The sequence below is a fragment of the Phacochoerus africanus genome, chromosome 8 (genome assembly GCF_016906955.1).
Source record: "Phacochoerus africanus isolate WHEZ1 chromosome 8, ROS_Pafr_v1, whole genome shotgun sequence".
Taxonomy (NCBI): Eukaryota; Metazoa; Chordata; class Mammalia; order Artiodactyla; family Suidae; genus Phacochoerus; species Phacochoerus africanus.
This window is the reverse complement of record NC_062551.1, coordinates 49,347,755-49,374,511: the sequence shown is the minus strand read 5'-3', so window position 1 is coordinate 49,374,511 and position 26,757 is coordinate 49,347,755. Positions and strand designations below refer to the sequence as shown.

Below are 26,757 nucleotides of genomic sequence, written 5' to 3'. Positions count from 1 at the left end.
TACACACGGGGCACCGACCACGCGGAGGCGCAACACTGGAGCCTCGGACGGACTGCCTGAGCAGCTGGGTCAGAGAAATAACATTAGTGATAACTACCACGGACCCAGCTCTAGGTGCTCCCCGACTTCCAACAGGGCAGCAGGCACTCCAGTCACCCCGCTTGCGAAGCGCGGAGAAGTGACTGAGCCGAGGTCCCGCTTGCTTCTTGAGGTGGTGGCTGGGAAACCAATTCAGGACTCCTGGACAATGAAGTTTCCTTCCTCCTCTTTTCCCTGAGCACTAACATATCTGCCAGCAACTGGAGGGGGAGGAAAGTCAGACTCAGGCAAGTGCCTGCAGGGCAACACAGTATAAAGGGGGACAGGAGATAAGGAGCCTTCCTCCCACTGCAGCCTGCTCCAACAATCCAATCTGTCCACTACAAAGCAACTTCCCAACTTCCCAAGGCACCATCCGACAGGGCAGTCACTAACGGCTTGAGGCATTTTAAATTTAAACTCACTAAAATTAAATAAAATGAAAACCAGTTTCTCAGTCATACCAGCCACCTTTCAAGTGCTCAGCAGCCACATGTGGCTGGCCAGTGGCTACTGTACTGAACAACACACCAAGAGAAAACTCCCGTCACCACGAAAAGTTCCACTGGCCAATCCTGGACTAAAACCTTGACTAAATGCTATTACTGCTTCCCTCTTCTTGAAAAAAATCTCTTTTTTAATCTTAAAAAAACAAATAAAAATGGAGGGAAAAAAAGGGACTCTAAATACAAATAAACAAAAAGTAGGGGCTCTGAAAGACCTCCTGCTCCTCCACCCCACAAAAAAAAAAAAAAAAAGGAGGGGGAGCTCCCGTTGTGGCGCAGTGGAAATGAATCCCACTAGGAACCATGAGGTCGTGAGTTCGATCCCAGACTTTGCTCAGTGGGTTAAGGATCCAGTGATGCTGTGAGCTGTGGTGTAGGTTGCAGACACGGCTCGGATTTGGCATTGCTGTGGCTGTAGTGTAGGCTGGCAGCTGTAGCTCAGATTTGAATCCTAGCCTGGGAACCTCCATATGCCCTGGGTGCGGCCCTAAAAAGCAAAAAAAAAAAAAGAGGGGAGGCAGGAAGGAAGGGCAGCAAGGGGACTGAGCCAGGCAAGAAGCAGATTTACTCTGCCCTAAAAGGCCTTTCCTTACTTCTACCCCTGCCCCAGTCCAGCAACCCCCGCCCACAGGACCAGCCAACAGCCTCCAGGGAGATCAGCTGCAGAGGATCCGATAGCTTAAAAAAAAAAAAAAAAAACCAAAATGCACAGAGAACAGCCCAAGGGTAGGGACTGTCCCACTTCCATCTTGCTCCAGCAACCCTTCTGAAATTAACTGCCTCAAGTGACTCCCTTCCCAGGCCCACCCACACCTCATTCCCAGCCCATTCTCCTTCCCTGGCTAGAGCTTCTTCCTACAGATTCCATCTTCCCTTCCTAATAATTGGGGATTAGCCGGTCTGGCCCAACCCCACAAAAAGTCTTATTTTTCTTTCATTTTTCTTTTTTGGCTTTTAGGGTTGCACCATGGCACATGGAGGGTTCCAGGCTAGGGGTCAAATTGGAGCTACAGCTGCCAGCCTACACCACAGCCACGCTGTTTCCAAGCCATGTCTGCGACCTACACCACAGCTCACAGCAACGCAGGATCCTTAACCCACCGAGCGAGGCCAGGGATGGAACCTGCAACCTCATGGTTACTAGCAGTATTCATTTCCTCTGCACCAGGACGGGTACTCCCCCACAAAGTTCTGATAGATTTCCTCACCAACCCAGGCCCTTTTCCCTCATCTCCAAAGTCAGTTTCTGTCCCCTTTCAACAGCAGCCAAAATCCACTCTGCCCTCATCATGTGCACATCCAGTCCTTGGCACTCTTCCGTGTTCTTCACAACAATCTGTTGTTAGCATTTTACTGGCTGGCGGGGGTGGGGGTGGGGGTGGGGGGGGATTAGGTCCCGAGAGAAGCAGTCCCTTGCCCAAAGCTAAAAAACTAGAAAACAGCAGATCAGGGATATTGGTCCCACATGGTCTAGCTTCAGAGCACACCTTCTTAACTACTTACATGTGAAAACAATCCACAGCTCTTCTGCAGCCCACTGCCTCTCTTCCCCTTAAGAGGGGCTCTCAATTAGATTTCTGCTGTGAAAGCTCACGTCAACCTAAAGGAAGACTGACCCTGCGACAAGAAATAAGGCATTTCTTACGTGTTCCTAAGCAATGTGGACAAGTGCTCTGTCTGGACCTCTCTCCCTCCTCGTCCACCCTCATTAGCTGAACAAATACTTACTAATCATCTCCTTTGTAATGATCAAGACAGACAAGGTCAGCAGCCAGGTACTGCATCAGGGGACCCAGGATCAAACGACTTTTTTACACGATTCATTTTAAAATCAGAGCAGGAGTTCCTGTTGTGGTTCAGTGGGTTAGGAACCGGTCATAGTGTCCATGAGGATGCAGGTTCCACTCCTGGCCCCGATCACTGGGTTAAGAATCTGGCGTTTCCAGAAGTTGCAGCATAGGTCACAGGTGCGGCTTGGATCCGGTGTTACTGTGGCTGTGGCGCGAGCCCCCAGCTGCGGTTCTCATTCCACCCCTAGCCTAGGAACTTCCATATGCTGCAGATGCCCCAATAAAAAGTAAAAAAAAAAAACTAAAAAAAACCAGAGTTGAAGCAAAAAGGCACTATAAAAGCCTGTGCTGGGGTATCTGCTCTCTCTTCTCTTCTTGGAAGGGGGAGTCTTTCCCAAGAAGAAAATCTTTCCTTTATAAACGCAATTTCACTCTCCAACCCCTGAGGAGAAAGGTCACACTTTCCCCCCATGTCCTCCAAGAGGCCTCCCCGGGGCATTGGTGGCAACTAATAAGAAACGCCCTCCCTCACTTTCTCCACGTTGTCTTCCTCCCTGAGGGTCCACAAAGGAGCTGTCCCGCTTTGCCTCTCCTAAGGAAGTGAAACTTCTTCCCTTGAGGGTCCGCTACAGGATGTTTCTGCAGCCCTTCTCCCTTCAACAGCCCTCCATGTACTCCCTACAGGGACGCCACACTCTGAAGAAGGAGTTAACATTTCTATACCTTCTCGGGTACCTCCCCAGTACTCACAGATCTAGCCAGACCCCGAGCCCCAGGCCGCCGCAGAAGCAGGAGGCCAGCCTGGCCCAAGCCTTGACTGCGCTCCCAGACCCTCGCCACAGCCGCCGCCAACGCCATCTTGACCATTAATACCTCAGAGAAGCGTCCCCCTCCTTGGCGAGACTGGGGCTGCCCCTTCAGGAGCCTGACTCAAATACCAGGGTCGCTCTGCCAAGAAACCACCTGCTACTAATCCTGCGGTCTTTAGGACACATATATAGGTGGGTAAAATAATCCAGATTTCCCCAAATCACTCCGACCGCTCCACCGGAGTTGTTCCTCTTAACAGGCAAAGCAGAGGGCAACTGAGCTCAGCTGTAGGGTTTCAGAGCCCTAGGGCCCCGGGGCCTCGGGTAGGACGAGCTCATGCCAAGGCCCGCCCTCTCTTCCCTTCTGTCCAATGGCTTTCCTGGATTCTCTAGGCGGGAGTAGGAGGGACCAGATTGTTAGTAAATGCAGAGACACGTGCGGGCGCGGATCCCGGAGGGCCCCGCCCCCAAGTTGGCGCTTGCGCATTGGGTACGCAGTCTGTACGCAAGCGCGCGCTTCTGGGCGGAAGCGGCAGTCCCTGCTGCACGTGGGCTCCCCGGCGATGGAGGAGTCGATGCAGACTGAAACCAAGGTACGCCCCGAGTCTGGAGCAGAGTCTGGCCCTCGGAGCCCAAGCTGTACTCTCCGGCACTTTGCCTGCGAACAAAACTTGTTGTCCCGGCCCGATGGCTCTGCTTCTTTCCTGCAAGGTAAGAATTTACCTACGTCGTATTTGTTCTCGTGGGCGGGTACAGTGTATTGTGTTAGCTGGTAAATATCTTCTTGGACTGATGCAGTTCTTGCCAGAGTGAATGGTACTGCATATGCCAGTAGACAAATATCTCTCTCAACTAGAAGGGTGAAGATACCTCCACTTTGGTAAATATGCCTCAGGATGAGAGAGGGGCAGACCTTCTCTTAAGAACGAATACTCCAGGGACTTCCCTTCGTGGCTCAGCAGTTAAGGAACCCGACTAGGATCCATGAGGATGAGGGTTCGATCCCTGGCCTCCCTTAGCGGGTTAAGGATCCGGCGTTGCTGTGAGCTGTGGTGTAGGTCGCAGACACAGCTCGGATCTGGGGTTTCTGTGGTTGTGGTGTAGGCTGGCAGTTGTAGCTCTGATTAGATCCCTAGCCTGGGAACTTCCATGTGCGGCCTGAGAGAGCAAAAAAAAAAAGAAAAAAGAACGAATACTCCAGAATAGGGGAAATCTCACCGTGTAAAAAAAAGTCCTCCTTGACTAGGTTTCTCCCACACATGCACCCTGGGTTCATCTATCCGTGGTTGAGGCAAACCTGTTCGTTTGCGTAAATACCTCGTAGACTGGCAAATCACCACTACTGATTTTTTTTTTTTTGCTTTTTTTTGCTTTTTAGGACCACACTTGCAACATATGGAGGTTCCCAGGCTAGGGGTTCAAACGAAACTGTAGCTGCTGGCCTACATTGCAGCCACAGCAATGCGAGATCTGAGCTGCATCTGCGGCCTACAACACAGCTCACGGCAACCCCAGATCCTTAACCCACTGAGCGGGGCCAGGGATTGAACCCATAGCCTTGTGGATACTAGTGGGTTCTTACCCGCTGAGCCAAAATGGGAATTTTGTTGTTTTATATATATGGAGTTCCCAGGCTGGGGATCAGATCCAAGCCCCAACTGTCTCCCTCCTATGCCCTTACAGTGGCAACGCTGGGCCAGGGTTCCTGCCGATTCCTTTGTGCCACAGCGGGAATTCCTGAACACATGTGTTTTTAAGGTTTTTTGTGTTTTTTTAATTTCTTTTTTTATGTTTTTTTCTGTTTTTATATAAATTTTTAAATTCCTGCCCTAGAAGAGTTTCCATTTCAATCAGAGAAACAAGTGATAACTAAGTAATACTTAGTAAAAGGCTGTGGAGGAAACTACCTCAGGAAGGAAGAATAGGGCGTGCCAGAGAGGGGTGCAGTCTCAAATGGGATGGTCAGGGAAGGCTTCGCTAAGATGGTACCATTTGAACAAAGATCTAAAGATAAGGGAGCAAACCCTCAAGACAGTAAGAGGAAAGCATTGGGAACAAGGGTAAAGGCCCTGAGACAAAAACTTGCCTGGTGTGTTTGAGAAGCAGTCAGGAGAGCAAAGTGGCTGCAGCAGAGACAGGAGGTCAAAGAGAGGTACGGAGGACTGCCCTTCATACAAGTTTCTTAGCACTTAAATACTGAGCCTCTTCAATGTTCTAAAACCCCAAAGCCCAGGACCCTGGAGCAGAGTCCCTCAAAGGCCCTCAGAAGTGTGTCTCACATGCTCCTGGCCTCAGAATCTCTACTGAGGTTAAGAATTCCGAGCCCCAGGAGTTCCCTGGTGGCTCAGCAGGTTAAGGTTCCAGCACTGTTACTGCTGTAGCTCAGGTCGAAGCTGTGGCAAGGGTTTGATCCCTGGCCCAGGAATTCCATGTGCCATGGGCACAGCCAAAAAAAAAAAAATGCTGAAGCCTCAGAACCCACCCACACCAGCTAAGTCTGGCCCTTTACACTTTTTAATCCACTACAGCGGCAATTCTGATTGCAGGCCAGCGTTTTGAACCTGTGCACCAGCTCTGTGTCCTCCCACTGCAGGTTGCAATCCCTGCTGCACATTAGAATGGCCTCTGGAGCTCACAGGCTGCCGGTGCCTGAGCACCAGCCCTCAGCAATGGTATTAGGCTCTCTGAGGGGAGGGACCTGGGCATCAGTGTCTTTTAAAGCTCTGCAGTGAGTCCAATGTGCATTCATTAGTGATTCTTTTTTTTTTTTGCTTTTTATGGCCGGGCCTGCAGCATATGGAAGTTCCAGGCTAGGGGCTGAATCGGAGCTACAACTGTTGGCCTACGCCACAGCCACAGCCACATTGGATCCTTAACCCACTGAGCAAGGCTAGGGATCAAACCCACATCCTCATGAATATTAGTTGAGTTCTTTAACCTCTGAGCCACAGAGGGAACTCCCTGAATTTTTTTTTTTTTTGTCTTTTTTGCTATTTCTTGGGCCGCTCCTGTGGCATATGGAGGTTCCCAGGCTAGGGGTCCAATCAGAGCTGTAGACACTAGCCTACGCCAGAGCCACAGCAACGCGGGATCCAAGCCGCGTCTGCAACCTACACCACAGCTCACAGCAACGCCGGATCGTTAACCCACTGAGCAAGGGCAGGGACTGAACCCGCAACCTCATGGTTCCTAGTCGGATTCGTTAACCACTGCGCCACGACGGGAACTCCTGAAATATATTTCTTATTGGGGGTTATGGTCAGAAAAATTTGGAAGCTACTGTTTTAGTTCAGCCTCTTCATTTTTGCAGATGGTAAAACTGAGGCCCAGAGAAATGAGCAAAATCAGCTGAGGTTACAGAGCCAGGAGGAAATGAGCAGGAGTTAGAACCCACCCCCACCCCCCAGGTATTTATCGGGTTCTCAGGTATCCTCACTGCTGCAGAGTTGAGAGCTGGGCTAGGGGAAGCTGTGGGAAGAGAAGTTGGGACCAGCAGCAGTAAGAGGGAGGGAGGTTAGTGCAGGAGGGACTTCCTGGTGAAGTTAATAACAGCTTAAGTCTGTTGAGCACTCAGCAGGGGTACCAGACAGCTCCTGAGCCTTTTTCCTTTAAGTGGATCATCTCATTTAACCCTCAGCAGCTGTGAGGGAGGAGGTATCGTTTGATGGATGGGGAAGTGGAGGCAGAGAAACGAAGCAAGTGCCCCAAGAGTCACTGTCAAGGAATGATGGGCCAGAGCCGGGGTGACGTGGGGAAGCCCGGCCACCGGCTCTGTGCCCACACTGTTAAGTGCCGCGCGTTGGGCCCCGGAGGCGGGGGAGACGTGGGCAATGCCTCCTGTGCTGTCTCCCCAGGGGATACCTCCGTCCTGGCAGGTGTGTACGGCCCAGCCGAGGTGAAGGTCCGCAAAGAGATCTTCAACAAGGCCACACTGGAGGTGATCCTGAGGCCCAAGATCGGGCTGCCGGGTAACTGGGCCTCTCGCCTGGGGTCTCCCTCACTGCGCTCCCCGCTCTCCCCTCCCCCCACCTGCTCCTCTGTCTCTCTCCAGCTATTTCTGTCTCTTTTCCCCAACAACACGCTTCCAAGTCTGTTTCTGTCCCTTCTCCGCCCCCCTCCCACCCCCTCATCACCTCCACTTTCCCCTCATCTTCCGTGGCTCGTCTCTCCTTCTTTCCATCGTCTTTCCATCAACCTGTTTTTCTGCCCTTTTACTCTCCATCCCCCTCACTCCCCAGGGCTGGGCCCTCTGGGATGGGAGTGGACAGCAGCAGCGCTGGACATGGGGGCTCTGAGGTTCTCCTGCCCCCGGAGGCTCCCTTGGTGGGTGCTGGCGGTGGCAGGAGTGGGGACTGACTGCCTCCTCCCTGCTGGGAATCCTCTGTCTTCCATGCAGGGCCTTGCACTAATCCAGGCTGAGACTGCAGGCCCTTTCCGGGGGGCTCGGGTGGGGTATGTGGAGGAAGATGAGCCTGACAGCCCCACCCCACCCCACCCCTGGTTTCCCCCAGGTGTAGCGGAGAAGAGCCGGGAGCGACTGATCAGAAACACGTGCGAAGCAGTAGTGCTGGGAGCGCTGCACCCCCGCACCTCCATAACTGTGGTGTTGCAGGTCGTCAGTGATGCAGGCTCTGTATCCTTTCCCACCTGGCCACCACCTCCAGGAAGTCCTCCAGTATCTCCCTGATTGTACCCTTTGTGGGCCATGTACACACCCGCTACTAGTCTACCTGACAGGCACCCACTTGTAGGAGAAGAGCAAGCATGGCTTGACTTCTTACTATGTTCTAGGCACTGTTCTGAACACCTTACACATATTAACTCATTTAATTTGCACAGCAAGGTCAACTCACACTTCTTTGTTGTTTTTTGTGTTGTTTTTTTTTTAGAGCCACACCTGCGGCATATGGAAGTTCCCCGGCTAGGGGCTGAATTGGAGCTACAGCTGCTGGCCTATGCCACAGCAGCATCAGATCCAAGCCGCATCTGCAGCCTACACCATAGCTCACGGAGTACCAGATCCTGAACCCACTGAGCACAGCCAGGGATCGAACCCACGTCCTCATGGATACTAGTTGGGTTTGTTACTACTGAGCCACAGGGGGAACTCCCAACTCACACTTCTAATAATTGGCAGGGCCAGGACCTGGGCCCACGCCGTCTGGTTCTAGAGGTCAAGGCCCCTAGCACATGGGTGTCCTGTTCCCATGTTTCAGGTGAGGAAACTGAGGCCCAGAGAGGAGAGGTTGCTTGCCCAAGGTCACACAGCTGGAAGGCAGCAGCGGCTGAATTCACACCCAGACTTCTCTGACTCCAAAGCCTGTGCCATTGACCTCAGCTCTGTCCCTGAGCTTGGATTTGAGGCTCGGCACTAGGGGAGCCCTGAGCAGACAGCACAGTTAGTTCAGCAGCTCAGCCTTAAAAGATCACTGTGGTTCGGGTGAGAGAGGTGGAGGCCGAGGACCAGAAACCGGCCTTTCGAGTTGGCCTTGCTGGTGCACCGCCCTGAGTTGGGCAGACGCTCCCCTAAGGAGGGACGAGGAGGACTACTGTGAACCCATTTCACAGAGGGGAGGTTACGGATGGTCAATGGCAGAGGTGGGACTGACTAACTGTAGACCTGGGCCCTTAGCTGCTGTGCTAGACCTGGGGAGGAAAGACTTAGAGAAACAGCTGGGGCCAGCTGTCTGACTCTGGCCTATGTGCGCCTTGCACGGCACCATGGCCACACCTCTCCCCGGACCGTGGGCTCCCTGAGGATGCTGACTCCTCCCACCATTACCTGCCTGCCTGTCACCTGGGAGCACTGCCTGCTCGATTCCCCAGCTCCAGGCCTGGCTCTGCTACTGCCTCCTCGGAAGGCTTCTGCAAGTGCCTATCTGTGGGAATATCGTTAGGATCCCTGATGGAGGCTCAGAGAAAGTAACTTGATCAAGGTCACACAGCTCAGAGGTGGCAAATTCGGGTCTGGAACCCAAGGATGCTTGATCCCAGAACTATTCTGCCCGTCTCCCTTTCTGTGATTGATTAGTGAGGTCTGCCACAGACACTGGCAGGGTGAATGGAGGCGTGGAAAAGTCTGCTCACTAGCCCTACAGTGGAAACTCTTAACTACTGCCTGTGACATGCAGCTCCTGGCCTGCTGCCTGAATGCTGCCTGCATGGCACTGGTGGATGCGGGTGTGCCCATGCGGGCCCTCTTCTGTGGGGTCACCTGTGCTCTGGACTCCGATGGGACCCTCATGCTGGACCCCACAGCCAAGCAAGAAAAGGTAGGTATGAAGGGCCAGGTAGTGGAAGGTTTCTCCCTTCCTCCTCCAGGTCTCGCTTCAAAACACTTGGCTTGTGGTGTTCCTGATGGGGTTCAGCAGAAACGAATCTGACTAGCATCCATGAGGATGCAGGTTCGATCCCTGGCCTCGCTCAGTGGATTAAGGATCTGGCATTGGCGTGAGCTGTGGTGTAGGCCACAGCTGCAATCCAATTCACCCTGTCTTGGGAACCTCCATATGCTGTGTGTGTGGCCCTAAAAAGACCAAAAAAACAAACAAAAAAAACAAAATGGTTGGCTTGTACCACCTCAGTCCCAGCTGGCAAGCTCTGCTCCATTCATCTGGGCAAGTTCTGGAAACCCAACTCTAGCCCACTTCAACAAAAAGAGAAGTCATTTTAAGAGGTGCAGAAGCAAAGAAGGAGAGAGCTTTTTCTTCACTGGCTCAAGTTCATAGTGTGCTGGGGCTCTGGTTATTCCTAGTTATCTGCCCAAGACTGAAACAGTCACATCCGGGTGGGAAAGCCAAAACCCCTTGGGGGATTTCAGACAGAGGGAATTTAATGCAGAGAACTGATTACAATCATATTGGAAGAACTGAAAGCAAAAAAAGGGAGGACGCCCAGAGATTAGGTGCCCTGAAGCCAACTCCTGCTCTGTGCTATTGGAGACACTGGTACGGTTTCCATGGCAGGCGATATACCCCAAACTCCTGCTACTACAAGGACCAGGATGCTGCTCTGCTTCCTTCCAGTCTCCCACCAGATTCCTGGGGAAACCTAACTAGCAGGAGAATCTGAAAATACAGTTTGCTGGCTTCCAGCCCCAGGGGCACAGAGCAACAAGGGGAGGCTGGGAGACACAGGGCTGCCCTGTGGCCCAGGATACAGTGCTCAGAAGCCCCTGTCAGAACCATGTGGTAGAGTCTGGTGTGGGCAACCATTTCCCGGGGGAGCAGGGAAGGGGTAGTATGTACACACAAAAAAAATCACTAGTGTCCATGAGGATGTGGGTTTGATCCCTGGCCTCGCCCAGTGGGTTCAGGATCTGGTGTTGCCATAAGCTGCAGTAAGTCATGGAGGCAGCTTGGATCCCACATGACTGTGGTATAGGCCCAGCAGCTGCAGCTCCAATTCAGACCCTAGACTGGGAACTTCCATATGCCGTAGGTGTGGCCCTGAAAAGAAAAATTGTAAAAGCCAGCCCCCCTCTTTGAGACAACTGAGATTGTGGCTGAGGGGAGAGTCCCAGGTCCCCCACCTTGTACCCCTTGTCCCTAGGAGGCCCGGGCGGTCCTGACCTTTGCTCTTGACAATGTGGAACGGAAGCTGCTGATGTCCACCACCAAGGGACTCTACTCAGATGCTGAGGTACCAGCCTGCAACGGGGTGAAAGCCAGGTCCTTCCTGTCCACCTGATAAGAGGCCCTATTCCAACCCTGAGAGGCTTAAGGAGAGCCCCTTCCATGCCTGCTTTCTGTAAATAGGAGGAGTTTTCAAACTTTTAGCCATAGAGACCTTTGTGGGAATTTTTAAAGGGAGCCCAGTTTATGAGAAGAGAGGAGGGGCTCAGGTTGAAATCAGGAGCTGGGAGCACCTGAAGACCTTCCAGCTTCCAGCTCAGAGCTACATGCTCTGGAATTCAGGGTGTCTGGAAAACAGAGTGGCCACTGTTGGGCCAGGTGGTCTCCAGGAGCATTGCCCACCTGGCCTTCCTGTGAGTCCAGGCACACATAGCAGTAAAGATGTGGGCTTGGATTCTGTGGCTCTGAAATTCCAATCTCTGATTCCAGAGCCCGGCAGGTTGGAATCGCTTCCAGGGGTCAGGATGGCTGATCCCGTTAATCTGAGCGCCATTGGCCTGGAACTGATGGAATCTGACCCCTGAAGCCTTCACCGTTCCCCTGCCCCCAAGGAGCCCGGGAAGTGGGGAAGAAGGAAATACACTTGTAATTTCCCTCACCCCCCTGCCTCCCTGGGGGTGAGGGGGACACCCAGTGAAGGGTGGTAGTAGGTTTGTGGGTTCTGGGGGTCAGGTGGGGCCAGGGGAACCTCCTGGGCCCCAGCACCCACCCAGCTCTCCTTCCAGCTCCAGCAGTGCCTGGCTGCAGCCCAGACTGCCTCCCAACACGTCTTCCGCTTCTACCGGGAATCGCTGCAGAGGCGTTACTCCAAGAGCTGAGGCAGCCAAGAGTCGAGGCAGGCCAGGGCAGGTGCCCCTCCCGCCACCGCCCACTCCCTCCAGCACCAACTAAACCAGCAGCCTGGCCCTGCCTGTCTGTCCTTGTGCGTGGGGGTGAGCTTGTGGCTCTGTCACTGCAGGAGCCCCTAACCTGCCAGGAATGTGTGGCTAATAGCCCCAGGGTCTGCCCCACCCCAAGAAAATGGATCATGCATTTATTGAATGAACCTACTCATCCCAATAGCCCTGCAAGGCCTGTTACAGTGTGTGGGCCCTACCAGGTGCTGAGGCCATGGCAATGTATGGGACCCAGGTCCTGGGTTTTGAGAAGCAGTGCTGTGATAGACAAATAAAATTGGTGTTTGTTGGAGAGTGGTAAATGCTATTTTGAAAAAAGAAAAGCAGGGAAGAGGGTTTCAGCGAGTTCATTTGGGGAAGGCAGATGGAATACAGTCTGGGGCACCTTCATGGGAGGAGTCTGAGGGAAGCCCAGGAGGAAGCCGGGGTGCGCTCAGTCGATACCTGGGGAGAGAACCCCCTGGCAGCGGGTTTTGAGGGCCTCAGAGGGGAGTCTGGCCTCTGCGTGCTGCTTTTACTCACTCAAAAGGGTGTGGTTGGGCTGTTACAGTCCCTTTGTAAGAAAACAAGCTCAGAAGCCAGTTAACTGCCAAAGGTCACCAGCTGGTTAGTGGTGGAGCATGGGTCCCACTCAGAACCTATACCCAGAACCTCCACTGTTCGGGCAAACCCGGGAGATGCGGGTCTGGTACACTCTGCACTGTGCTTCCCTGCCTGTGAACGGGGGTGGCTGAGGTCTGTTGGTTCTCAGTCAGGGGTGGCAGCATCTCACAAGGGGCTTTTGAAAATGGGCATATTCTGTGCCACAGCAGCAACCCAAGCCATTGCAGTGACAACCCCCGAACCTTGACCTTCTGTGCCAGTCATACTTGTGGCATATGGAAGTCCCCAGGCCAGGGGGTGAATCGGCTGCAGCTGTGGTTTATGCCTTAGCTTACAGCAATGCAGATCCTTAACCCGCCGAGTAAGGCCAGGGATTAAACCCACTTCCTCACAGAGACAGTGTTGGGTTCTTAACCCACGGAGCCACAATGGGTACTCCTTCAGTTTTTTGTTTGTGTGTGTCTTTTTAGGGCTGCACCCACAGCATATGGAGGTTCCCAGGCTAGGGGTCCAGTTGGAGCTGTAGCCACCAGCCTACGCCAGAGCCACAGCCACACAGGATCCGACCTATACCACATCTCACGGCAATGCAAAAGATCCTTAACCCGCTGAGTGAGGCCAGGGATTGAACTCACATTCTCACTGATGCTATTCGGGTTCATTAACGGCTGAGCCATGAAGGGAATTCATGAAACACCTTCAGTTTTGATTTAACTGACCCTCACCCTCATATTTAGGGAGCAGGAGCCAGGAACATACTAGCAACCTGCAAGGAATAACGTTCCCCCAACGGGGCCACATGGCTGCCAGACCCTGTCTGCCGACATCTGGGGACTTACAGAGAAAATGACCTGTCTGGGGGCCCCTCTGCCACACACTTCACACGCCCACAGCTCTGCATTTGGGCGGGTATCATTTTCATCCCCAGTGACCTAGAAGGAAATGCGTACATATCGTTAGCTTGCAGGAATGCTCTGTGAAGGCACTCAGAGCACAAATGAAGAATGGTGTTTTCTTCTAGCAAGATTAAACAGCATGGAAAAGCTAAACTGCTGTCACTTTATTATTTGGTAACAGCAGGCCCTACTTACCGTGCCTCTGCTTCACGCTCGTGGCAGATGGCTGTTTTGCCTGCCAAGGCGCCAGCACTCTCCCAGTCTCAGGCCATTTGATGGTGCTTCCTCCTACCCAAGATGGGCTTTCTAGAGGGTGCCTGGGGAAGAGGACCTTGGAACTACCTGAGCAGCCTGGGCCACTTTTCTCCACCAGGAGGGGGAGCCCGTGCCCTGAAGCCAGCAGGAGAGGAGGGCCAAGAGATGGGGAGACCAGGCCATTTCACTGGAGCCCCTGAATCCAGTTCTACTCTGCTTTCTTCCCCTTTGTCCTATAAGGCTGTCTGAGTTGGGTTTCTGCCATCCGCCTTCACAGGGGCTTAGCAGGTGACCGCTGTTTACATGGAAGACCCATTTAGTCTCAACAACTGCTCCAGGTGTGTGGGGGGGATTGGTCCCATTTTGCCAATGAGAAAAAGGTTCAGAGAGAAGGCACGTGGGCCGGTGAACACGGAATAATAACTTGGAACCTGGCTTTCTCTAATTCTCTCCCGACCACCCACGTTGCAAAAAGAATATTCTGCAATATGGACGCCTCCTCGGACTGCCCCTTCTCTGGCTCTGAGGTGTCCCGGGGCACCCTGGGGACAGCCTGTCGCTCTGGCCCGCCCCATCCACCTTCCCCCCCACACACAGGCAGACACAGGTTGGCGGCAAGAGTGTCTGGTGTTTAATCGCTCTTTGCGGCCTCCAGGAAGGGGGCAGGGGTGCTCCAGCTCACGCCGCCGCAGCCACCGCCTCCGCCTCATCCACACGGATTGTCCACTCCGACCCCGGACGCGCTGGGCGGCCAGAAGGGGGCCTGGGGGCGACTTAAGGCGGGTCCCGGGAGGCGAGGTAGGCGGCCAGAGTCACCAGGGCGGCCGCGTAGGTGCACACGCCCAGCCCGATGGCCAGGACCCCCAGCAGGAAGGCGCGGCGGGAGGCGGCCCCTGCCCCCTGGACGTCCCCCTTGGCCCAAGCCTTGCTGGTCTGTGGAGGCGTTGGGCAGCGATGACTCAGGCATCCCCAGGCCCCACCCTGCTTCCCGCAGCCCGGCCCCGCCCCCAGCCAACACGCCCAGGTATTCATCCGTTCCCAAAACAAAAGGAAGCGGCCACCGCGGGTTAGGCACACTTGGGCCCCGGGGCTGCTGGGTGACTAATAAAGATCTACTCTAGTCCTAATTGCCACTGCTCGAACGCACTGAGCCTCAGGATGACACTGAGGCAGGAACCATTCCTTCCCATTTTACAGAGGAGGAAAGTGAGGCACCCGAGGTTAAGAGGCGTGCCCCCAACCTTACTCAGACCCAGGATCTGAGTTCAGGTTCTCCTCCGCCACCACTCTGGGCTGTGGTCTGTGAAACCGCCTCTTTTCCCCCCTGAATGTTTCTGCGTGAATCCTCTCCACCTCTCACCACCACCTCCCCCAACCAGCATGGCTCCTCTTTTTTTTCTTTTGAACGCATTTTCCTCTTTTATATCCAGTCCCCTCCCAGCTCCACCCACACACTGACCTTCTGGGCCAGGCAGAAGGCGGCAATGCCCACGGGCCAGAAACAGCACAGCATCGAGAAGACAGCCAGGCCGAGGTGGTCGTGGGGTAGGAGAGGGGAGAGCAGGCCGCCCCCATCCCAGTCCGAGTCACTGTCACTGGATGACACATCCTATGTGCAGGAGACGGCCTAAGTGAGCATCTCCATCCACCTTCCCCGCCCACCACTCTGCTCCCCTTTGCCCCCAAAGACACCAGGAGAGGAAAATGCTCCAGGAGATGGGCTCTTGACTCATCTACATCCTGGGTCCTCTGGGACCCCATCTCCAGAGAAAAGCCTCCCCCACACTCAAAAGCTTTGAGTTCAATTTCAAGGAGTTCACAGGGCCAATCATGGGTACTACAACTGCTTATAAGCTCAGGGTTAAAAACCCCGTGAGGGGAGAGAGAAACCAGTGGGGACAAGAACTTGCAAAATGATGGAGATTCAGGGAGCTAACCTGCCTGCTAAAACTACAAGTTCTAGATGAAAAGTATTTTTTAAAAATCTTACACCTGGGAGTTCCCGCTGTGGCTCAGTGGAAACAAACCCGACTAGTATCCATGAGGATGCGGGTTTGGTCCCTGGCCTTGCTCAGTGGGTTAACGATCTGGCGTTGCTGTGAGCTGTGGTGTAGGTCACAGGCATGGCTCGGATCTGGAGTTGTGGCTGTGGTGTAGGCTGGCAGCTATAGCTCCGATTCGACCCCTAGCCTGGAAACATCCATATGCCACAGGTGCAGCCCTAAACAGAAATAAAGAAAAAAAAAATCTTACATCGAGAGTTCCTGCAGTGGCTCAGCAGGTTAAGAACCTGACTAGTATCCATGAGAACGTGGGTTCAACCCCTGGCCCCACTCAGTAGGTTAAGGATCCAGTGCTGCCATGAACTGCAGTGTAAGTGGCAGAAGCAGCTGGGATCTGGTGCTGCTGTGGCTGTGGAGTAGGCTGGCAGCTGCAGCTCTATTCAACTCCTAGCCTGGGAACTTCCATATGCCCAAGGTGTGGCCCTGAAAAGATAAAATGATAATAATAATCTCTAACTGGTAGTGCCCCCGGGCAGCCGACAGAAGCAAACCAAATCCTCTCTGGAGGAAGGTACTTTCATTCTAGGCCTCAAAGTAATTTTTCCTAAAAAAAATTTTTCAAATACAATGACCAGCATGCAATCAAAGATAACAAGGCAGACAAGCAACCATGGAGGAGAACTAGCAGAAATTTAATAAGCCCCTTGAAGTCTTCAAATAATGGAATTATCAGACATATACCACGTCAAAGCAAAGCTTACGGTCACAATGAGGCAGACTGTGTTTCCAAAAATTGCCACAGCCATCTCTCCCATCCCACATGCTTTCCTTACAGGATGACTGATAATCTTCCCATCAAGGGGTGAGGTCTGTGTCCACTTTCCTTGAGTCTGGGCGGGTTGTGACTCACTTGGAGCTGATATAATGTGGTGAAAGTAATGCCACACGACTTGCAAGCATAAGTCAGAAAAGGTGAGACAGCTTTTGCTTTGCTGAAACACTCATGCTGGAAGCTAGAGGCCCGTAAGAAGTCTGACTGCCCTGAAGCCATGAGCCCGAGCCCACCCACATGGGGAGACCCATGCAGAAGCCCTGAGACTGCATCATTAAGAGTGAGGTGCCCAACCAGACCCACTGACTGTTCCAGTGCTAGCCACTGGCTGACTGCAGCCACATGAAAGATGCTGAAGCAGAACCACCCAAGTCCTTCCCAAATTCCCTACTCATAGAAACCATAAGCCATGATAATGACTGCTGCTGTTTTAAGCTACTACATTTTGGGGTGATTTTTTTTTAATTTTTATGTATTTATTTATTTGGCCATGCCCACGGCATGCAGAGGTTCCCAGGAACTTCTTGGGGGTGATTTGTTATACAGCAATAGCAACCATAAAAATATGTTTAGGAAATAAGACAAGCTTGACAATATGTACAAAGAAAGTGGAGTTCCCTGGTGGCCTAGCAGTTAAGGACCTGGCTTTGTCACTGCTGTGGCACAGGTTTAGTCCCTGACCAGGGAACTTCTGCATGCTGCAGGCTCATCCAAAAAAAGAAAGAAAGAAAAGAAAAAAGAAATAATAAAAAGTGACATTAATTGGGCAAAGAAAGACCAGGGCCAGTAGAGGCATAGAGATGAGTTGGCTTTGGAGAGAGATGGACAGATAGAGAACAGGGAGGTCAAAAATTAGAGGGAGGGAAGACAAACAGAGCTAAAGGAAACAAAGATGAGCGGAAAACAGGAAAAACTTCAACTGGAAACCCAGGAAGGCTACACGCAACTGGGAAGTGAGAGTCCAGGCCAAAGGCTGGAACTCCAGCTGCCAGCCTGGCAGATGCTGGCCACAGCTGGGTGCGCCCCTGGCCCCCTCCCCCAGCTCTCACTAAGGAGCCTACCTTAGTGGTGCTGTTCCTACCTCAAGGTCAGGGGGCCCTGGCTCCCCCAGGCCGGCGCTCACGGAGGGAAGAGATGGTGAGAGGAACTGCCAACCCTTCAGCGATTCAGCCAAGACCGTCTCTCCAAAGGGAGGCTCCGGCTCAGGCTCCCCAGGCTTCTGCACAGGGGGCTCTCCCTCTACATGCACCAGCAGAGGCTGTTGGAGCTCTCGAAGACTGGGGCTGTCCATGGCTGGGGAAAGCTCCCAGAGGGGCTTCCTGGTGGTAAAGAAAAGGACAAGCTGTAAGAGTGTCACTCCCCTGACTCCTGGCTTTAGAGAGTCTCCAAGCAGAGAGTAGGTCGCTGAAAGATACTCACACCCATGTTTTGTTTGTTTTTTTGTTTTTTGTCTTTTTAGGCCACACCTGTGGCATATGGATGTTCCCAGGTTAGGGTCCAGATTGGAGCTGTAGCCACTGGCCTACACCACAGCCACAGCAACACCAGATCCGAGCCACGTCTGCAGTCTACACCACAGCTCACGGCAGCACCAGATCCTTAACCCACCAAGCAAGGCCAGGGATCAAACCTGTGTCCTCATGGATTATTCAGATTCGTTTCCGCTGAGCCATGACAGGAACGCCCCCATTTTATAGATAATAAAACTGAGCCCCAGAGAGTAAAAGAGGTTGGTCCAGAAGTTCCTGCTATGGCACAACGGGATCAGCAACATCTTGGGAGCGCTGGGATGCAGGTTCGATCCCCAGCCCGGCACAGTGGTTTAAGGATCCCGTGTTGCCACAGCTGTGGCTTAGGTGGCAACTATGGCTGGGATCTGATCCCTGGCCCGCTAACTCCATATGCTGTGGGGCGGCCAAAAAAAAAAAGAGGTTGGTCCAAGTTGTGAAGGGAGCTCAGGAATCTGGACTTCTCTCTCCTCAGGGCAAAACCACATACCTGTTGCACATTTATTCCAAACCATACTGTACACACGTATACCTGGCCTGTGAACTACACACCCATCCTTGGTTCGCACTCCCATCCCTCCCCCCCATCCCCATCCCCAGGGATGCTTAGTTCCCACACCTCCTGTTCCCCCCACCCCAAGCCTGCATACTCTCAATGCCCAAGTCCCTGCCACACATACCCATCCAGGCAAGCCCAACACCACCTCCACTTGCCCCAAATTCATGTCCCAAGGGACTGTCTGCATGCTTGCCCCAAACATGAGCTCTCTGAAAACACTCCTCTGGTGCCCCCAACCGTCTTACAAATTCACCCCAAATAACTCCATGTTCATCTTAATCCCCCCAGCATCAGATCCCCCCAGGTGCACAGATATGCCCAGGCTTCCCACACATGCAGCCTGGACACTGCCCAGTTCCCATCACTTCCGCTTTGGGGCAGCCCATCACCTCTCCTCGGGGGCCATACAGCCTCTCCTCCTCCACCCACATCCATGACCCACACCCGCCAGCTCCCCAGACACCTCATGTTTTACCAGAGTCCGCCCTTGTACACCTCCCCCATAACACCCCCAACCCCCGCCAACTCCACCACAGAGCACATCCCTGGGGGGAGGGGAGGGTCCTCAATTCTCCCGCCCTCAGGCCAAACCTGGGTTGAGCCGGTTTTCTCTCAAGGTTTTGCTCCTCAACCCCACCCACTGCTCCTTCCCCGACGCCAAGAACCCTGAGAAGAGCGGTGCCCCCCACCCGCGCCCCTCACTCACCGCCCGCGGCCACAGGCCGGGACCTCCTGGGCCCCCTGAACTGACACCCGCCCCGACCCTGCGGCCCGGGGTGGGGAAACTCTTGAGCCTAGCGCTCCCCGAGGCCCGGGCCTGGAGGCTTGGGGGTCTGCGCGTTCGGCTGGGCTCCCCTCCCAGCGCCCCGGGCCCGCAGCGCGCGGGGGCGGGGATGGGGCGGGGCGAGGCTCCCGGGCTCCGCCCTCCGCGGAAGCTGGGAGGGGGCCTGGGGCCGACGTCCGCACCGTGGCGCGGGCCCCTGTCACCCCGGATGTGGAGCAGCGGGCGGCAGTCTCCGAGGACGGCAGGCCCCGACCCCGGAACCCCAACCCAAAAGCCCCAGAACAGAGGAGGGGGCGTCCCAATTCTACAGGCTTCCTGGCTTGGCCCCACCTCCACCCCTCTGCCCTCCCACCTGCCCGACAATTAACGGCAACCCGGCTAACTCCGGGCACGGCGCTTAGTGCTTTACGTACACGCGTACACGTTTACCCCTAAGAACGACCTCTGAGGCACGCTGATTGATTGTCCTGTCGTGCCCAAAAGGAAACCAGCGCAGAGGAGTTAGAAGTTGCCAAGGAGCCCGCCGTCCGCCGGCTCACTACCCCTGGCTTCGATGCCCTACGTTAATCATCGCTCACATTCCCCTCAGTAGCTCCATTTCTTTTTTTTTTTCTTTTTCTTTTTTTCCACTGTACAGCATGGGGACCCAGTTACACATGCATGTATATCTCTTTTTCTTTTTCTTTTTTTTTTAAAGTAGTTCTCTTTCTACCCCTGTTCTGCTGGTAAGGAAACTGAGGCTCAGCCATGTGTGCACACTTGGCCGGTAAACAACTGATACTGGGACCCACTGGCAGATTGTAACCCAGGGCTATATTTCCTGCTGGCCCAAGGGGAGGAGAGAAAGCAGAGGCAGAAGGTGAGGTGGGGGCTTCCGGGGAAGGGGGTGGAGGTGGTGTGCTGGTTATCAGGTGGTATAGTTGGTGGTTATGAGTCAGTGTTTGAACCCACGCAGACCTGAATTCCTTTCCAGGCTCTTCAAAGGTGTTTTCTGCATGATCTCTGGATAAGGGCATCACCTCTCTGAACTGCAATTTCTTCATCTATAAAATGGGGTAAATACTCCCTGGTTCTTAGCTGTGATAACATAATGTGCCTAAGTTAGGTGCCATAACAACTGTCCAACATGTGCCCCAACCTAGGCACTCTGAGGGTGTTTAGGAGTATAATTATTTATATCCATCTTCATTAATCTGATTAGGGGATTCTTCTCACCCTGCAGGCCTCCACCTCCTCAGGGAGCCCACCCGGCTTGCACTGGCTTCCCTTTCTCGGAAGCCCTCCATTTCACCAGTCCCAGGAAGCTGAAGTGGAGGACTCCCTTCCCGCTGTGAGGCTGGCCAGGGTTCCCTCGCTCCAGGGCTCCAGGGCGCTGAGCCAAGAGTCCAGATGCTGGAGCTGGCACGGGCCCCACCCCCCGGGGAAAGCAGATGGTGTCTGGAAGTGCACTTGGCTCAGTCAGAATTTCTGGCAGACAAGAGGTGGGAAGACCTATGGGGGGGGGGGGGGGCGCAGATGAGAGAGAGAGGGGGCAGAAGTGTTTTATCAGAAGAGATACTCATATAAACAAGTCACACTCTCTCTCCCGAACCTTGCTCTTATGCATATCACTGTGAGACATAACATATATTCCTCTAGTCTTTAGTTCGTTATTTTGTTTGTTTTGTTTTTGTTTTTCGGCTATGCCTGAGGCATGTGGAAGTTCCTCGGGCCAGGGATTGAACCCACACTACAGCAGTGACCCGAGCTGCTGCAGGGACAACACTAGATCCTTAACCTGCTGTACCACAAAGGAACTCCTGTAGTTTGAATCTTCCCACATCAATGTCAGTTTCAGCCAGGCGGGGATTTGATCTCTTGTTCATTGCTGTGCCTCAAGGCCTAGAACAGTGCCTGGCACAAAGCAGGCATTCTGTGTATACTTGTCAGGTGGAGGCATAAATTCCCACCAGCTTCAGTTTTTTTTACTAAATCCCTGAGCAATATGGGTCCCTGGAACCCCCTAGGCCACCTTAGAGAATTTTTTCACTTCCTGTGGATCTGTCTGGCCATCAGCCGTGTTCAGTCTCCCCACCGCTTCCAAGACATCACAGGAGCCCCAGGCCTCTTGGGGTTTAATAGTCCTAGAATATTAAGCATGTGATCCAGAAGCCTAAACCATTGAGTGAAAGTTTGATGAGGAGCAGGATATTTATTTAGTCTCAAAGTATCTTCCCACAGATTACTTATTTATTTACAAAGGGAAAAAATAATTTTTTTCCCTGAGCTGCTGCTGTGGCAACACCAGAGCCTTAACCCACGGTGCCAGGCTGGGGATCGAACCTTCATTTCCACCATATGTTGCATCTGTGGCATATGGAAGTTCCTGGTCCAGGGATTGAATCTGAGCCACAGCTGCAACCTATGCTGCAACTGTGGCAACACCAGATCCTTAACCCACTGTGCCACAGCAGGAATTCCTGTACATATACTTTGCTTCTAAACTTTTTTTGGGGGGGTGGAGCTGTGCCTTTGGCATGTGGCAGTTCCCGGGCCAGGGATCAAACCAACGTATGCCATGGCAGTGACCTGAGCCACTGCAGAGACAATGCTAGATCCTTAAACTGCTGCGCCACGGTGGGAACTCCTGGACAGTATGTTAATCAGTAGGACACTTCAAAAATTAAGAAGAGAATTATGGAGTTTCCCTCATGGCACAGCAGAAACAAATCTGACTAGGATCCATAAGGATGCAGGTTCGGTCCCTGGCCTTGCTCAGTGGGTTAAGGATCCAGCATTGCCATGAACTGTGGTGTATGTTGTAGACCTGGCTCGGATCCTGCGTTGCTGTGGCTGTGGTGTAGGCCAGCGGCTACAGCTCCGATTAGACCCCTAGCCTGGGAACCTCCATACGCCATGGATAAGGCCCTAAAAAGACATTAAAAAAAAAAATTACCATATGGCCCATCAATTCCATTTCTGGGTATACACTGCAAAGGATTGAAAGCAGGGTCTTGAAGAAATATGTGTACACCCATGTTCACAGCAGTGTTATTCACAACAGCCAAAAGGTGGAAGCAACCCAACTGTACATCAGCAGATGAATGGATAAAGAAAAGGAGGTATATGCATACAATGGAATATTATTCAGCCTTAAAAAGAAAGAGTTCCCTGGTGGCTCAGCACTTTAAGGATCCAGCATTGTCACTGTTGTGGTGTGGGTTCAATCACTGGCCTGGGAACTTCCACATGTCATGCATGGCCAAAAAAAGAGGAAAAAAAAAAGGAAAAGTAAGGAAATTCTTTGATGATTATTTTGTAATGTATAGAAATATTGAATCATTATGTTGTGCACCTGGAACCAACATGGTGTTATAGGTCAATTATACTTTTTTTTCTTTTTTGGCTGTCCTGCAGCATATGGATTTCCCAGGCCAGGGATCAGATCCAAGCTGCAGTTGTGACCTAGACCACAGCTGTGTCAACGCTGGATTCTTTTAAAGGAAGGAAAGTCTGGAGTTTTCTTCGTGGCTCAGTGGTTAATGAACCCGACTAGGATTCATGAGGATGCAGGTTTGATCCCAGGCTTTGCTCAGTGGGTTAAGGATCTGGTGTAGCCATGAGCCGTGGTGTAGGTCGCAGACGTGGCTCGGATCCCGAGTTGTTTTGGTTGTGGTGTATAGGCTGGCAGCTGCAGCTCTGATTCGACCCCTAGCCTGGGAACCTCCGTGTGCCGTGGGGGCGGCCCTAAACAGCAAAAACAAAAAAAATGAAACCTGACATGCACTACAGCGTGGATGATCCTACCTTATGGTAAATTGTGCTACGTGGAATAAGCCAGCCATAAAAAGATAAATAATTAATGATCCTACTCATATGAGGTACCTACAGTAGTCAAACTCACAGAAACAGAAAGCAGATAGGTGGTTACCAAGGGCTGGAGGAGGGAAGGGAAGGGGAGTTTTTGTTTAATGAGTACAGAGTTTCAATTTTGCAAGATGAGAAGAGTTCTAGAAACTGGTTGCACAATTATGTGAATGTACTTAATGCCACTGAACTGTACACTGAAAGACAGCTAAAATGCTAGATTTTATGTGTATTTTCTCACAACTTAAAAAACTTTGTTTTTTATATTTTTTGCTTTTTTTTCCTAGGGCCGCACCCACAGCATATGGAGGTTCCCAGGCTAGGGGTCTAATCAGAGCTGTAGCTACCAGCCTACAGCACAGCCACAGCAACCCCAGATCCGGGTGGTGTCTGTGACCACAGCCACAGCCATGAGGGATCCGGGCCATGTCTGCGACCTACACCACAGCTCAAGGCAACGCCGGATCCTCAACCCACTGAGCAAGGCCAGGAATTGAACCTGCACCCTCATGGTTCCTAGTCAGAATTGTTTCTGCTGCGCCATGATGGGAACTCCAAAAACTTTAAAAAAAAATTAGAAATACATAAATATTCAGTGCTTCTTGTTAAAAATATGCAAAACTGCCACTTCAGGAACAACAACGTCAACAATAAAAACCATCAATAATAGCAAATATTTATAGTGGTTCCCCTATGCCAGGCTCTGCCCTACATTCATTAGCCATCTGTATTAGTTATTATTGCTGTGCAACAAATTATCCCCCCAAACTTAGTGGCTTAAAACAACAAACATTTGGAGCTCCTGCTGTGGTGCAGTGGTTTGAGGATCCAGTGTTGTCTCTGCGGCGGCTCTGGTTTGAACCCCGGCCCGGTGCAGTGGGTTAAGAATCTGGACGTAGGTCACAGCTGCAGCTCAATCCCTGGCCTGGGATCTTCCATATGCCTCAGGTGTGGCCGAAAATAGAAAAAAAACAAAAAACAAACAAAAAGCCCCCAAACATTTAGCATCCAGCATTAGTTTCTCTTGGTCAGGAATCTGTTGACAACTTAGCTGTTGGGTTCTGGCTCAGGGTGGCATGAAGTTACAGCCAGCAAGTCAGCCAAACGCAAGAGTTCCCTGAAGATGTGATGCGGCTGAAAGACCTCCTTCCAAGATGAGTCTTTCACGTGGTGGTGATTGCTCCGTCCCCATTCGGGTCTCTCCACTGGCTGCTTCCCTGCTGTCACAACATGGTGGCTGGTTGCTCTGAGACTGAGTCTCTCAAGAGATAGAGGAGGAAGCCTCAGTGCTTTTATGGCCTCATCTCAGAAGTCATACAGCAACACTTCTACCATATTCTACTGGTTAGAAGCAAGTTACAAGGCACAGCCTATACTCAAGAGGAGAGAGGAGTTCCCTGGTGGCCCAGTGGTTAAGGATTTGGCTTTATCACTGTTACGCTACTGTGGCTTGGGCCCAGAAATTTCCGCATGCCATGGGCAATGCCAAAAAAAAAAAAAAAAAGAAAGAAAGACAGAAATTAGGCTCTTCTTTGTGAAAAAAGGAATCTAGGAATGTCAAAGAATCTGTGGACAGGGAGTTCCCGTCGTCGCTCAGTGGTTAACGAATCCGACTAGGAACCATGAGGTTGCAGGTTTGATCCCTGGCCTTGCTTGGTGGGTTAAGGATCCGGCGTTGCCTTGAGCTGTGGTGTAGGTCGAAGACGTGGCTCAGATCTGGTGTTGCTGTGGCTGTGGTGTAAGTCAGCAGCTACAGCTCTGATTAGACCCCTAGCCTGGAAACCTCCATGTGCCACGGGATCAACCCTAGAAAAGGCAAAAAGACAAAAAAAAAAAAAGATAATGACCCCCATAACCACCAAATTCCTTTGATACTAGGAGATGTGTATCCAAGAGAGGCAGGATAGCGAGATTGAGGACCTAAGGTTTGGGGACAGAGTGAGACAGAAGCATAATCAGTTTGGTTTCAGGCAAATGACTTTTTTTGTCTTTTTAGGGCCGTACCCACAGCATATGGAAGTTCCCAGGCTAGGGATCACATTGGAGCTACAGCTGTCTGTCGGCCTACACCACAGACACACCACACGCCTTGTCTGTGATCTACTCTGCAGTGCACCGATCCCTGACCCACTGAGGGAGGCCAGGGATCGAACCCACATCTTCATGGCTACTAGTTGGATTCATTTCTGCTGCACCACAATGGGAACTTCCCAGGCAAATAATTTTGTCCTAATTTCTTCATCTTAAATAAAGCTGATAATTACCTACCCTGTGGGAAATTTGTGAGGATTAAAGAAGATCATGCATGCAGTTTACAGGGGCTGGGACAGACAAACCAATAATTGGTAGCATTCAAATATTATCCTATTGAATGTTGCCCCTTCCTTATAACTTTGAGCTAGTGACTCTGACTTTTTTGTGTGTGTCTTTTTAGGGCCACACCCACAGCATATGGAAGTTCCCAGGCTAGGGTTCAAATTGGATCTGTAGCCCCCGGCCTATGCCACAGCCACACCAACTTGGGATCCAAGCAGCATCTGTGACTCACACCACAGCTCACGGCAGCACCAGATCCTCAACCCACTGAGCAAGGCCAGGGATTGAACCCACGTTCTCATGGATACTAATCAGATTTGTTTCCGCTGAGCCATGATGGGAACTCCTGGTGACTCTACCTTTTGCAGTAGCTGTTTTGCTAAAAAGTAGGGGAATAAATTCCTTTTGGACTTCCAGCCTGGACTGAAGGATTAAGGCACAGGACTAAGGTTCAACTGGACTTAGAGGGTGGGGAAGGCACTACTCAGGAAATCAGTAGGTGTGAATCCCTCTCAGTCACTCCCCTGGTGCCCATTACATGGACGGGATGACCGAGAAATGGGGCCATGCAAGGTCACAAGCTACTGACCGAGGCCAGCCTTCAAGAACCGGATTTTCTGCAGATAAACGGGCCTCAGTTCCTCATTTCTCATACCCGTCCTTGGGGCCCCACACCCACCTCCTTGCTCAGAATCACTAACTTCACCAGTCAGTGAAGAACTGGGCAGTATTTCTGAGAAGGGAGTTGGATTTATAAGTCCTTGAAGAACTTAGGAGAACTTTCAAAAGGAAGGGAAACCCCCTCCCCAACTTCTCTGAATTTTTTTTTTTTCTCCAATTATGAGGCAGGAGGTTATACACAATGATCTGAGGGAAATTCCCCCTTGGCTCTGGCTCAAGTCTCTGACTTGTGGTTCCAGTTGGGAGAGAGATTTAGAGGACAAGGAGAACTTAAGGATTTGCTTCTTCTTCTTTTTTTTTTTTTTCTTTTTTGCGCTCCCGTAGCAAGCAGAAGTTCCCAGCCAGGGACCAAACGCTTGCCACATCGGTGACAACAAAGGATGGATCCTTAACCCGCTGCACCACCAGGGAACTCTCACTGGATTTGCATATTCTGTTGAGAGTATCTGGGTATGGAGTTTCGGTGAGACACGGGTTAAGGATCCGGCGTTGTTACTGCAGAGGCCTGGGTCGCTACTGTAGAGCGACCCCTGGCCCGGGAACTCCCGCTTGCTACCGGCATGGCCAAAAAAAGAGAATATGTGGGTGAAAACAGCGCTCAAACGTCCTCAGCCACACCCAAGATGGCAACAGCACTGCCACGCCGCAAATGGCGGAACCTTGGCTAGAAGTTGGAAGAGACGGTTTTCCCAAAATGGAGAGGGAGGGGAGAAAATGTCCATCACGTATTAGTCCCACCCCACAGACTGCTAAGGCCAATT

General features: G+C 52.1%; 2 protein-coding genes across 6 annotated transcripts in view; one reads left to right on the top strand and one right to left on the bottom strand.

Annotated features, from left to right (window-relative positions):
* The window catches only part of BCKDHA (branched chain keto acid dehydrogenase E1 subunit alpha), a 33,081-nt gene extending 13,636 nt beyond the window's left edge, over nucleotides 1-19,445 (bottom strand). Inside the window, exons 1-4 of one of the 4 annotated variants that reach the window (XM_047794223.1) lie at nucleotides 19,076-19,265; nucleotides 17,384-17,621; nucleotides 14,927-15,076; nucleotides 13,156-13,248 (exon numbers count right to left, since the gene is read on the bottom strand). In XM_047794223.1, the coding sequence (XP_047650179.1) occupies nucleotides 13,156-13,248; nucleotides 14,927-15,076; nucleotides 17,384-17,593 (453 nt within the window). In that variant the 5' untranslated portion in view covers nucleotides 17,594-17,621; nucleotides 19,076-19,265. Of the gene's footprint in view, nucleotides 1-3,124; nucleotides 3,262-13,155; nucleotides 13,249-13,407; nucleotides 13,530-14,075; nucleotides 14,401-14,926; nucleotides 15,077-17,383; nucleotides 17,622-19,075 lie in introns of those variants that run through there. The other 3 variants (XM_047794226.1, XM_047794225.1, XM_047794224.1) reach the window with 3 other exon arrangements.
* Nucleotides 3,606-13,326, top strand: EXOSC5 (exosome component 5). 2 transcript variants are annotated; one of them, XM_047794230.1, is made up of 6 exons: nucleotides 3,606-3,894; nucleotides 7,038-7,151; nucleotides 7,695-7,816; nucleotides 9,315-9,455; nucleotides 10,735-10,824; nucleotides 11,543-12,005. In XM_047794230.1, the coding sequence occupies exons 1-6, from the start codon at nucleotides 3,747-3,749 to the stop codon at nucleotides 11,633-11,635; spliced, it is 708 nt and encodes a 235-aa protein (XP_047650186.1). In that variant the 5' UTR covers nucleotides 3,606-3,746; the 3' UTR covers nucleotides 11,636-12,005. The 2 variants fall into 2 exon arrangements, with proteins under 2 accessions (XP_047650186.1, XP_047650187.1); XM_047794231.1 differs by lacking the exons at nucleotides 10,735-10,824; nucleotides 11,543-12,005 and adding an exon at nucleotides 13,054-13,326 and having other exon boundaries at nucleotides 3,683-3,894.
* Nucleotides 19,446-26,757: the final 7,312 nt, after the last annotated feature.